Below are 13954 nucleotides of genomic sequence, written 5' to 3' on the forward strand. Positions count from 1 at the left end.
AGGTCCCATGTATTAATTGTTTCTCTCAGTGTCTGAAGGCTGGGGTTATATTTAGGAAGTGGTCTCCTGTGCCAATGCATTCAAGTGTACTTCCCACTTTCTCTTCTATGAGGTTCAGTGTGGCTGGCTTTATGTTGAGGTCTTTGATCCATTTGGTCTTGAGTTTTCGGCATGGTAATAGATATGGGTCTATTTTCATTCTACATGTTGATATCCAGTTATGCCAGCTCCATTTGTTACATATGCTTTCTTTTTTTCCATTTGATATTTTTTGAAGAAGCTGTATCTTCATAGATGATATACTGACTAGAATTCCAGTTCTGTGTAGAGGTGTTATGTTGCAGGTTCGAAGGCTACTTACTGTATCTTAGCCTAGTTCTTGCCTCAGGACAGCTGCGCGTTGTTCACCCCGGCATCAGAACTAACCCCCCGTGACTAGAAGAAAGGTGGAATCTTAGAACTCAGCAGACCCTGGGCTTCTACCAACCCCAAAGCTCAGAGAACATCTTGGGTCCATAGAAAAGCTCCTCCATCTTCCTGTACCTGTTAGTGCCCCACCAATGTATTTTGAATTTGTCTTGATTAATGTACTTTCTCACTTCTGTAAATCTATAAAACTTCAGGAAACTGCTTCCACATTGGAACACGGGATTTGGGGTAACCTAAATCTGTGTTCAGCCAAGCATTTAAAATTCCTGGAGAAAGGATTGGACTGGGCCAGTTCAAGGGAGATTCATTCAACAGTGGCCAGAGGGCGCAGACATATGGGCCAAATATGGAACACCAGTCAGCAGGCATTTTGAATAACAGTTTTCTCTGTCAATTTACATATGCCTTGAATCCTACTTGTTAGTCTCCTAGATAGCTTTTTGTCATTTTTATTCTATTTTTTTTCCTCTCTTGGATTCATTCACACATCTCCTCTTGGCTTTTGTTTTCCTCTTAGGAATTTTCTACTTGAAATGTCTTGGCTTTAACTATCACTGACGCAGAGGGGAAATTAGATTTTTACTTGCGGGTTTTATCTCCTTTTCAATGCCTGCCTCATGAATATAATGTATGGCTGTCTCATAGGAACAAAACAAACCAGGCACATCTTGAGTAGTATAAATAACCTGCTTAAGTTCTTCCTGTCTGCTTCTCATGGTGTTCTCATCCCATGCAGGCTAAAAACCTCTAGCCCATCTGCGTGCCCAGCTCACAATCTCCTTTCCCCCCTTAGACCGCAAGCCTTTTGGATTTAGCTTTCTAGAGTTTAGCTTGATTTCGCACGGCTTTCATTGGCTTCTGCCCAATCCCTCTGCGCCGTGCGACTCTGAACCGGAAGTAGCAGAGACAGGGTTGGAACTGGACAGTGTCCGCTCTTCAGTCCTCCAAATCCTGTCCTACCGTGGGTGTGCAAGTTCAAGCACCAGACTTTTCCTGAATTGTCGACGGAAAATAGTCATGTTTATAACTTATCCGGCACCAGGTTTATGCCAGCAAACGTGCAGGTGTTCTGGGCTACTGCGTTTTAAATTCCTGAGAGAGAGGGTCTCTGTTTCAATAGATGGGAAACTGCAGTTCACCTATAGTGGGTCACCAGAGGGTGGTAAATTCTCATGGCATTTCACTACTCTTTCCTAGTATGTCTCATCTCGTTAAGCGAAATGTTGTGCGGTATGGTGGTTCGAATGCTAACGGCCCGCACTGGCGTGCAGATCTGAGTGCTTGGTCCCTAGTTGGTAGAATTATTTTGTGAAGGGTTAGGTGTAGCCCCGTGGGAGGACGGGTGTCGCTGGGGGTGCGCTTTAGATTTCAAAAGCTCACACTGCTCTCTGTTAACCTTCTGTCGTGTGCCTGTGGGTCAGCACCATGCCTGCCGGCCTGCCGCCACATTCCCTGCCATGATGGTCACGGAGTCTAGCCCTCTGACACTGTAAACAAGCCCTCAAATAAATGTTTTTTCTTATAAGAGTTGCCACGGTCATGGTGTCTCGTCCAGCGACAGAACAGTTAGAGCATATCAAACACCATGTTTCTTTCCCAGACTGCCAGCTTCCCGACGCCGGTTCTCATTCTTCAGCTAGCTCTCCTTGGAGCTAGCATAATCTTCATTACATTCTTATGAATGAACTGAATTGCTGTTGATATAAATAGTCAGCTTTGATTAGGTATCCATGCAACCAGGAGACTTTAGTGTGTTTGTTTTCTATGTAAAATTTAAACGATGGTCTTTGTGGGCTGTCTGTTAAACAAGATTGTACGTTTCATTTCTGGAATAGATTGAGTTTATCTTTGTGAAATCCTTTGATATTTTGAAGAAATTGGAATGTAGGAAGCTAAATTATATTTTATTTTTTAAATGCCTGTACTAATCTTTTACCATTCCTCCTATGGCTTATTATATATTATATGTTTATATTATATATTACTAGTAGAAAGGTTAATTTGTTCTATTTTCAATGGGAAAGAAATAGTTACAAATAGCTGTATTTATCACCTGTTTAATATTTATTAACACGATCTGTGGGAGATCAATTAGGGCATTCAATATCTGTACTGAAAGTAAGAAATTATTAACTTTGCATATTCCCAATGGAGCATTACAGGCCACAACCTGCGCTGAAAAATAATGGACAAAAATAAAATTGTTTATAAGATGTTCTAAGCACATGAATTTGAATTAGCTGTTATTTTAATCCCAGGACTTTCTTTTGCTTTAGAAAGAAATGCATCTCTGAGTTTATGAGGAAGGTAACATATTTAATTTCAGAAAATAAAATTTAAATTTATATTTAAAATCCTGGGTATACTTGGGGGTGCCCATGTTTGGTATGAGGGAAATCTTTTCAAGTTCATTAATATTGTTTTTTTATGAAGACATATATATTGCAAACTTCCTCAGATGATTCTGAGTGATACTACAAAAAGAGCCCCAGGAGATTGAGGTGCAACTTATTTATTTATTTAATACATTGACTAATTAATTTTTTGGTTTTTTTCGAGACAGGGTTTCACTGCGTTGTGTAGCCCTGGCTGTCTTGAAACTCTCTCTGTAGACCAGGCTGGCCTCAAATTCATTCACAGAGATCTTCCTGCCTCTGCCTCCTGAGTGCTGGGATTAAAGGCATGTACCACCACCGCCTGGCTAAGTTGCCGCTTATTTTAAATATTGTTTTTTTTCTTTGAAACATATGCACTTCAGTGTGATATTTAAGCCTTCTTTTTCTTTTTATAATACAATGTACACTCTGTACATTTTAATCAGCATATATAAATACCAGATGTTCATTAGGCAAATTTATATATGTTAATCTATATTTAATTAATGACAATGGATAATATATATTAATAACATACACATACATACATACATACATACATACATACATAACAATATAGAGAAACTCAAGCTACAGCCATGAATATTAGATAGCTGCATCAATATTAAAACACCGAGCAGATTTCTGTGGTCTTACAGCTAGACCTTAGATGAGTTCTTGGGGCTTTGTAATTACATATTTCCAAGTACATTCTCTTTGTCTCTGCTGCTGTCATCACTTGTCCCTTCGAGTTGGCCTCATCTAATTCCTGTCATTGTGCCCAGTCTCCCACTGGTCCCTGTTTCTACACTCACCCACTTGTTCTCTGAACAGCAGCCTCAGAGTTCTTTTTAGGCACACAAATGTCATCTTTTCATGCTCTAATTTAACGCACTCCCTTCCAATCACATCAGAAATAAAATTCTAACACTACCTCACAATCTAAACACCTCCCAAGATTCCAGGCTACCTTCTGTCTAAGAGAAAATTCTTAAACAATAAAGGAAAAACACAATTGTGTATACACAGGAAAATTTAATGTGTGTCCACACTCAGTGTAGCAGTGAAAAAACTGTTACGTTAAGACAAACATACCTGCAAAGAGTGTGTAAATATTTAGTTTGTATATTCCCCTCCTTATTTTTAAAAGAAGGATTGGTTTATTTATCAGAGCATCCATATTTTATTTGTTCTCAATCGTATTAGCTCGTTGAGAATTTCATACAATGTGCTTCGATCATAATCACCCTCCTCTAACCCCCCAGGACCAGTCCTTCTCACTACCCACCCAACTTTGTGTTCTCTCTCTCTTTCTTGAGACTCATTAGATCCCGTTGGTGCTGCCCATCTATTCTTGGCTCTGTGTTCTTCTACTGGAGCACACTCAGCCTGTCAGGGGCTGCACTCTCAGAGAAACCTGACTTTCCCTCTTCCAGCAGCCACCCTGGTTAGCACGCCCACTCCTCTTCTCGGAGCTGGGATTCGGTGTGGCGTGAGTTTGCACAAGTCTTGTGTGTGTTGTCACTATCATTGTGAGCCCATCTGTTTAACTGTCTTGCTCTGTCCACAAAACATCGTTCCCCTGCAGTCACCCCCCCCGACCCCCTCTTACACAGTGATCCCTGAGCCTTTGGTGGGGTTGTGATACAGATGTCTCATTAAGGGTTGAACATTCTGCAATCATTTATTCCCTGCACCTTGATGGGTTGTAGGACTTTGGATTCATCACCATCTACAGCTAAAAGAAGCCTTTCTGATGATGGCTAAGAAAATAAATGCATTATCATGTAGGTAAAGCAGTACAGCATCAGTTGGCTTAAATGATAACTATTTAGCAGAATAAGAGCAGTAGCATCACCCCTGGATCCTATGGCCTGTCTAGCTACAGGCCCCTGACCCAACAATAGTGTAAGATCTGGTTTTTATCTTGTGGATTAGTGATTAAATCTGATCAGGAAGTGGTGGACTTCTTCTATGATGTTCATGCAACTATTGCACCAGTGGGCGTGTCTTGCCAGGCCATCATTGTTACAGTTGGGTTCACAGTTGGGTAAGAGTCATGGTGAGCTCTCTTCTCCAGGAGCCTGCAGTGCACCTGCCAGTACTGTGAAAGCTTGCCAAGACGGATAAAACGTTCAGGCGAGCACCCGCTTGGTTTCTCCAAGTTCTGTGACTCTGGCACATGGTGCTTTCCACAGTGCTTGCCAGACTTTTTCTTTTTCTTTCTTTTTGATGATTAAATTAGTTCTTGATAATTTCTTACATGTATATAATGCATTCTCTCCCCCCAAAGCCTTCTCTTAGCCCCTCTCATCCCTACCACCTCCACCCTGTCCTTTTCCCAGATTCATGGTTTCTGATTTTGTTGTGTGACTCATTTGCTTTCAGTGGGGTCATTTCTGTGACGATTTGATTGAAATTATCTACTGGAGCTTGGTGGAATCACTAGTCAATACACAACTGCATACAATGACTCTTCCTTGCCCTGAATCTATCCATAGAAAATAGGTTAGCAGCAAAGGAGAGCCCTCTTCCTAATATCTAGGCTGCTTCCAATTCCTGGCTATTATGAAAAAGATCGTCAGTGAACACGGATGAGGAAGTATCTCTGTAGTTGGATGTAAAGTCCTTTGGGTGTATGTTCAAGAGTGATGTAGCTGGATCTTGAGGTAGATCCATTAAACTGCTACATTGATTTCCACAGTGGCTATACAGTTTGGACTCTCACCACTTATGAAAAGTGTTTCTCTTTTCCTACATCAACACTAGTGTTAGCTCTCATTTTTTAAAAGATTGTATATTTTTTATTTTGACCATTCTGACTGGGGTAAGATGAAATCTCACAGTAATTTTAATTTACATTTTCTTGAAGGCTAAGGATGTTGACCATTTCTTTGTTTGTCAACTATTTGTATTTCATAGTCTGAGAACTTTCTTAGTTTTGTACTCCCCTTTTAAAACTGGGTTATTTGTTTAACTGATAGTATGTGTTTTAGCTCTTTGTATATTTTAGGTAACTGTCTATTGGAGGTGAAATTAGTTAGGATCTCTTCTCATTCTGTCATCTGCTGCTTTGCCTGAATAATTGTGTCCTTTCCCATGCAAAATCTTTTCAGCTTCATGAGGTCCCAGTTATTAATTGTTGGTGTTAGCACTTGTGCTGTTGGTGGCCTGTTCAGAAAGTCTTTTCCTGTGCCAGTGAGTTCAAGGCTATTCGCCACTTTCACTTCTATCAGGTTCAGAATATCTAGTTTTATGTTGAAGTCCTCAATCCATTTGAAGTTGAGTTTTGTGCAAGGTGATAAGTATGGATCTATTTGCATTCTTCTATGCCCAGCCGTTCTATTTGTCTAATATAAGTTTTTTGAAGGTGGAGTGCAATCTTCTGTAGTGTGATTTGAGATTAGGGATGGTGATACCTCCAGCAATTCTTTTATTATTCAAGATTGTTTTAGCTATACTTTTTTTTGTAAACTTTATATTTTTATATAAAGTTGAGATAGTTTTTTTCCAATATCTTGAAGAACTATGTTAGAATTGCATGGAGCCTGTAGATTGCTTTTGTTTGAATGGCCATTTTCACTATATGAATGCTTCTACTGAGACCACCATCCAAGGACTTAGAGAATGCTTTATCTACCATTAGGGTAGTCCACACAGTATTGCTTCTGACCAAGGAAGTCACTTCACAGCCAGAAAGTGCGACTGAGGGCCCCAATCATAGCTTCATTCATCTTACTACATCTCCACCATCCTGAAGCAGCTAGCCGGACAGAACAACAATTCCAGTACCAATCAAGTGACAGTATCCCAGAGGGCTGGAACAGGGTTTTCTAGAAGACAATATGTTCTCTGAATCAACATCTAATATATGGTATGGTTTCTCCTATAACTAGATTCACAGGTTGGGTAGGAAAGGGAATAGTTCCACTCACTATCACCCACAGCCTCCTTCAATTCCCCAGAGTTCATCAGTACTGCAAAGGGAATAGTTCCACTCACTATCACCCACAGCCTCCTTCAGTTCCCCAGAGTTCATCAGTACTGCAAAGGGAATAGTTCCACTCACTATCACCCACAGCCTCCTTCAGTTCCCCAGAGTTCATCAGTGCTGCACTCATTGTCTTTTACACGACTTCAACTTTTCCCTCCTACTTCTCTTTAAAACAGTTCTTATCTTTTTGTACGAGCCTAGGTATTGATACGTAGTAGGTCTTTCTTGTCAGGCTTTCTCTGGCTTCACCAGCACCCACATAAAGACACGGAGACTTAATTACAAAAGGTTGGGCTTTAGCTTTAGGCTTGCTCCCACTAACTTTTATAACTTAAACGAACCTGTGTCTAGTCATCTGTATCCTGCTGTTTGGCTCTTTACCTGTCCTCTTCTCTGTATGTCCCTGGTGAAACCCTGCTGTGCCAGATTCTAACCCTCAGTTCCCCTCTCTGCCCGGAAGTCCCGCCTACTCTTTCCTGCCCAACTATTTATTAAACCAATCAGAAGGCATCTTAGGCAGGTGAGGCAAAACACGTCTTCACGCCGTGTAAACCAATATCCTACCATGTTGATGTGTATTGACAATGTACAATAGACATATCTGATTTGAGTCTTCATCCTGTAACTGAAGTTTCTATACCCAGATACTTACTCTCCCATCTCCATTTGTCTGACTACTGTCGTCTTAACTCCTATTCAATCCTGAACTTATTCTCTACCCTTATGCCACATATGTACCCCTAGCAGATTTCATTCCTTCAGTAAGTAGCAGTTCAGTTCTTTCAGTGAGACAGTTTAATCACGACTCCTTTCTTAAGCCTAGTGGCTAACTCTTTGGTCAGCCTCGCTTAAAGTGTTTACATTATCCAGTCTATTCTCTTCCCTTCTATCACTGCTGTCTTAGTCAGAACCATCATTATCTCTTGTCTAACCACATAGGTGACTATCACTGTAGATGTGCCCCACTTCCTCCTCTCCAGCTCTCAGCAGATCATGAGAGCAGCTTTGGGAAGGGCCCTAAGGCCTGCCACTCTCTTGAAGAAGCCCTGTGATGGCAGCTCCCTCATGCACTGTCACTTTGGTTACTCCAGCTGGTTTTGCTCCATGTACCTTTTCTCCCTTGACACTTCCCCTAGCCACAGTTGTAATGAACCCACATGGAGGGAATACAGAGTTAGCTTAAATGGGACCAACACTGATTGATGTGAGGAGATAAATCAGCCTTCAGCATAACTGAAGCTGTGCTTGACTTTACCGGTGAAGGAAATATCCAAAAGACTGCTGGCAACCATTTCAGGAATTTTTTTTTTTTCTCCACAAGACAAATGCCTTCAAAAATGAGAATTTGTTTCTCAGTAAATCTGGGTGATGTGCTCGGGGATCTTTGATGTTACTGATCTTGTTTGTCTGTGAAACATTATAATTAAAAAAGGTAAAGTACTTTTCCTAGAACAGCTCATCCACTAGAGGATGATGAATTAAAATTTGAAAACAACAGCTATAATTATTGCTTTTCTGCACAGGCTGTCATTTTCAATCACCGAAGAGTTCATACTGAAATTCAACCACACACAGAATCCAGTAGAGCAGGAAGAATTGCTGGGACAAGCCAGAAGACTCCTTCTCAGGTGTAAGGTAAGGGTCGGTTTCATGGTTTCTCCACAAGTAAACGTTGTTTTGTAGTTCGTATGTTAGGTGATTTTGTGTAATATTGAGAGAAAAAGTAAGGATGTGGGTACAGACAGCTACCTTTGACTGCAAGTAGGCAGAACTAAAATATTAACTTCAATTAAATGTAAAGTTTTTAATCAAATAGTTTTGATGAGGAGGTTCTCCCTAAGAGAAAAATATAAAGTTTTCTCTAATTGCAGTCACATGATATTGGTGTGAAAGAATGACTTTCAGAGTATAAAAAAAGAGGCCATAAAGCAAACTAACAAAGGAATACACATTTCCATTTATTGTTTTCTTTATTTGCTTTTCCATCACAGAGAAAGTTGGGTCTCAAGACGCTGGGCACCGGGAAGCATGTGCACCTTCCGACTGCGTGGGCAGAGGTCATCTACCTGGCTCAGTGCAAAGGGGAGATCCAGGATGGTATGTGTGTGTGCTGAGCCAATTGTGGATGCTCCCCAAGTGTTTGTAGAGCCACAAGGAGATCATTTGAGAATCTGAAGTAAATTTTTAGTAAATTTGAAGCATGCTTTGTAAATTCTCCATCAGAATATCTCATGACGTGTCATTATAAAAGTTCTTCGGAATTCTGAACTTACGACTTTGACTATTAAACTTTAAAATTACAAAATGGCCTTTAAAAGCTCTTTCTCGGTATAGTCTTTATATCTTTCCCCTAAAGTTGGCAATTCATTTAAAAGTCACTGTACACTGTCTTTGAATAAGTCCACCAAGATCTGGCTCCTAGATAAAGGAGGTTTTGCACTTTATATTCTGACTTATGAAACATAAATCAAATGGCATTGACTTGGCCTTATTTCTTTCTGCTTTAGAACAGGAAGTGTTGCTCATAACCTTTTCATTTTTTACTTCTCACTTATACGGCTCCTTTCGAGCAACCTCTCTACCTAATCTAAAAAGGAAATTAAGTAGCATTACTTTTAAGGGGATATAATTCCTTCTGTCGTTAAACTAAATGTTATGTGTACGCCTTCTAAAATGAGCTTGGGGATGTTAACTGCTAAGGTCAGAGGATATTTCCCATGTAAACGGGGATTTGTAATGCTGCCTGAGAGCTCACTTAGCTTGTTTTTATGGTCCCTCATTCCGGCACTGCCGCCTCTGTTGGACGTTTACCAAATTTTGTGAGAGAGAAGTTGGTCTTGTGGTCTACCACAGCCAGCAGCCTCATGGGTGTCTGTGAGAAGGGGAAAGGCAGAGGGGAAGAGGGAGGTGAGGAAGGGGCAGGGGTGGAGGATTAGGTAGAGGCTGTCTTTTTTTTGGGGATTTGGCTTTGGAAATCACCCACTGTCATTTCTTCTGGGTTCTATTAATTGACGTAGTCACTAGGCCTGTTGAAGTTTGGGGTGCCTCTCCTTGGGAAGGGTGTCAAGCAATTATGGGGGCAGCAGAATCTCAGAATCTGAAGGACAAAGAATGAATTGTAAGATGTAAGCATAATGAACAGGAAGGCACGATTAACTTTTCTGTGACAAAATTCCACGTTGTTGACGTTCCAGAAGCTTTAAACATGCTCCACGCCTCCTTGGACCACGTTCCTTTCGATTACGATCAGCTGCCTGCCCTGTTTTTCCTGGCGGAATCAGTTCTATATCGACTCTGTTGTGATGCATTCCTGAAGGGATTTTTATATTCCGTTGAGATAAAGCTGGTGAAGGTACGTTTTTAATTTGAGAAAGTGTTTTAATTGTTCTGAATGCAAGCAGTAGGAAACTACGGTGCTGTCTGCCTCGGGAGCAGCCAGGGCACGGGCATATCCGAGGATAACGCCATATCCTTGAGAGGGGCCGCTGAAGTGCTGTTGACAGCTGAAATAGTTAGAGAAAACAGAATTTCACTGTGTAACAATATAATTAGTTAAAAATCGTCATGCTGTTCTTCTAAGTATGCATAGATAGTTTTTTTTAGGGTTAAAAAGAAAAGATTTATTTACTTTTAAGTATATGGATCTTTTGCTTGTACATATGTGTGTGCCTACGTGTGTGTGTGTGTGTGTGTGTGTGTGTGTGTGTGTGTGTGTAGACTTTAGTTGTGGGCTTCAATGTAGGTGATGGGAACTGAACCCAACTCCTCTACATGAGCAACATAAGCTCAGCCACTGAACTATCTCTCTAGCCCCTTCTTTCAGGGATTTTAAATGCTATGTCCTTTATTTAAAACTTCTGAGAAATAACTCGAGGTGAGTAATCTTGTCAGCAGACTGTCGTTCTAGAGTGACTCAACAGAGCCACCATCATATGGGTTATGCTTCCAGTGTTTGTAATAGCTGCAGTTTACCTGGGAAAGAATTTATTATAAAAAATAAATTTAAGAATAACTAGTGGTTTTATTGCAAATAAATTAGGTTTAAGTAATGGCTTTATTATTACAAAATAGGAAAGGTTAGAAAGATTTCCTTAAGATTACAGTGCATGCAGCATGTCCATAAAACAAGTGGAATTGACTGAGCAAACTGTGTATTTTACAGCTTTGGCTATGCGGGACTCTTCCTGCATCTACCCACCATGAGTCAGCTTTGGGGAGATGGCTGTATTTTATCCCCATGACCCTAGTGTAGTGAGGAGCAGCAGGCTGCTTCCCACCTGGCTCCCAGCTACCGGCTAGCTTTACTCAAAATAATTACACTGAAACTGTACTCTTTTAACACTGCTTGGCCCATTAGCTCTAACCTCTTACTGGCTAATTCTCACATCTTGATTAACCCATTTCTAATAATCTGTGTAGCACCACGAGGTGGTGGCTTATCAGGAAGGAGCTTAACCTGTGTCCATCTTGGAGAGGAGAGCTATAGCGTCTGCCTCACTGCCTTCTTCCTCCCAGCATTCTGTTCTGTCTTCTCCACCCACCTATGTTCTGACCTATCAGGCCAAGCAGTTTCTTTATTAATTAACCAATGAAAGCAACACGTCAAAAGAAGACCCACCTACATCACCCTAGTCTTGGAGATTTCTGAAAGCTTCAGAGGTAAAAGGCAACAGGTTAGAGAACATACTAGAGACTGTCCAAGCAAAGACCTATTTTCTGAATAGAAGAAGAGCATTACATGTTAATAGTTGTGTTGGCATGGTGAGATTACAATGATGTTTAAAAAGATGATGTGTTGTGTTTGTCAAACTGCTCTTTATGGATACATGTTTAAAACAGAAAATATGGAAACAGATCAGAGTTTAGATGTAGATTGTTAATCTCAAAGACTCGAGGAGAAACAACACTATTGCAATAAACTAGGAGGCATAAATAAAAGGTTGAGAAAGACAAAAATATTTTGTATTGTAGACCATATTATTATGTAGATAGTCCCAATGAGATGACATAACACATACGTTAGTATATGCAGCAAATTAATAGTACATAAGAAACCAATCATATTTCTATACAACAATAATGGCCATATAAAGACCAAATTAAAAATATAATACAGTCACATGAAAGAATGTATATAATATTGCACATATCACTTCCTTACCTTCATTTCAGAAGATTTCTATTACTACCTGCTGTTCTGATTACCTTGTTATGACCACCTTGCGATCATGTCTTTGCTTTAGGAGGTTGTTATGACTAACTTTTGGTATGCTTATATTCTGCTCCCACCTATTTTGCACACCAATTCCCCATTTGGAAACCTTCTACCTCTGAGTTATAAAGATTTATCTTTTTTCACATCTCACATCATGGTGATGACCTCTTGAACCTCACCTTTGGGGGAGACAGCCTGTGTACACAAATAAAAAAAAGGTTGCTTTAATTAATTGCTTGAATTAATTTGGTCATGATGGTTTGGGTCAGTGGTCTTTTCCTTGAATCTTTGGGATTATTACATTATCCTGTAGGGTTAATCATTCCTCCAATTTCTTCAACATGACTTATGGTGAACTTGCCTTCCTGAGGGGTTGTCCCTTCCTTGACCAAATGATTGGCCATCCCAATGACACCAGATCTTAAGGGATGAGGCAGTGGCCTGTCACCACTCAGAGGCAGATTCTTTTGACTGGAAAGCAGTTTTCCCAAGTTGGTCTTCAATGCTACTGCAGTAGTATTGCCAGAAACACTCCCCATCTCCATCTTTTCCATTTTGTTCCTCATTTAGTGGAATAATTAAATTCTGATTAAATAAGTAATATATGATTCTGGAACATTGCCTCAATTTCAAATTGTGTGCACAGTCTTTCCTTTTTTCTATTTCCTAAATGTGGAATTTTAATTTTTGAAGCATTATTCTGAAAGTGTAAAGAATAATATAAAAAACCCTATCAGTTCAATATATGTGTGCTACAAATAAAAATTTTGTATTGTGCTTCCATACAAATATGAAAATACAAAACAAGATAGCCCCGGTGTTTGCAGTGTTTACTGTGTGACATGATAAAGTTGTTTTTTTTTTTTATAAGGAGATGGGGGCGGTATACTATGAAGAGCAGAATATTTCTCAGCATTCCCCAAGTCTCTATTTCAAACTGTTTCAGTAGAGTCATAGGAAGAAATATATAACCCACTGTGATCTGTATGTACACAATGTACGGACTCCAATATACTGAAATAAAGGGAACTGGGAAATAGATTACGGTACTTTCTCTTCTCATGGATTTTATTTTTATATAAAACTCTGTAAATTCATTTCATGAGTTACTTAAGGAGTATGATCTACAATTTGTAAAAACAATGTTGCTCTGAAGGATACAGAATGAATCAACACCCAGCGCTGGCCACTTGAGAAAGGGTGGAGACGATCGATTCAAGTTCTTTTGGCTGAACCAGGCTTTCAATCTTGACATAAATGTTTTAAAGTTATTTCAAAAGCACATACTATCAACTGAGTTTGAAATTGTTTTATTTAAAAGTGAATGTAATAATAAAGTTCATCCTTCTCTACGGTTTTTAAGCATTTATTGGTGTGATACAAACAATGTTTTTCTCTTTTCTCTCTTGACAGATTGGCTATTTGATCTTCTTACGGCTTTTTGTATTTTTCCTGCATGGCCACCTAGAAAGTTTTAAACAACATTTACTTAGGCTACAGCCATATTTATACGGTAGAATATTTTTTATTTTATACTTATAAATGTTTTACGCTGCATTTTAAGATGACTGTCACTATAAAGAGCAGAAGCTGGTTTATGTTTCATGAAGAGTAATACCTGCAATGATGCCCTCTGGGCTAGGCAGCCTTTCTTCAGTGTTTGTTTTCCCTTAGAAACTTAGAATTTCTTGTGGCGAGAACATTTAAAAATCCAGTACCTTCGGAATCCGAATGAACTCAGAATTCTTATGAAACTGTAGTCACGGCCTGTGCCACAGATGTCCGGGACCTAACCTCGTGTTCTTCCGCCACCACCTTGCTTTTCCCATTCTTCTCCCCACCTACCTCCAGCCTTCTGGGAGCAGCTGTTTTGTTTTCTTCCCAAGTGTGTGGTTATGACTGAGACTCAGTTTTCTCACTTGTGACCACAGCTGTCAAAGC

The 13954-nt window shown here is 39.9% G+C and overlaps 1 protein-coding gene across 1 annotated transcript in view; it reads left to right on the forward strand.

Moving 5' to 3' along the window:
• Positions 1 to 13954, forward strand: part of Tmem232 (transmembrane protein 232) — a 263281-nt gene that overhangs the window by 40353 nt on the left and 208974 nt on the right. Inside the window, exons 3-6 of the mRNA XM_005361332.3 lie at positions 8322 to 8433; positions 8790 to 8895; positions 9993 to 10150; positions 13427 to 13526. Of these exons, the coding sequence (XP_005361389.1) occupies positions 8322 to 8433; positions 8790 to 8895; positions 9993 to 10150; positions 13427 to 13526 (476 nt within the window). The remainder of the gene's footprint in view (positions 1 to 8321; positions 8434 to 8789; positions 8896 to 9992; positions 10151 to 13426; positions 13527 to 13954) is intronic.

Source organism: Microtus ochrogaster, linkage group LG4 (genome assembly GCF_000317375.1).
Source record: "Microtus ochrogaster isolate Prairie Vole_2 linkage group LG4, MicOch1.0, whole genome shotgun sequence".
Lineage (NCBI taxonomy): Eukaryota > Metazoa > Chordata > Mammalia > Rodentia > Cricetidae > Microtus > Microtus ochrogaster.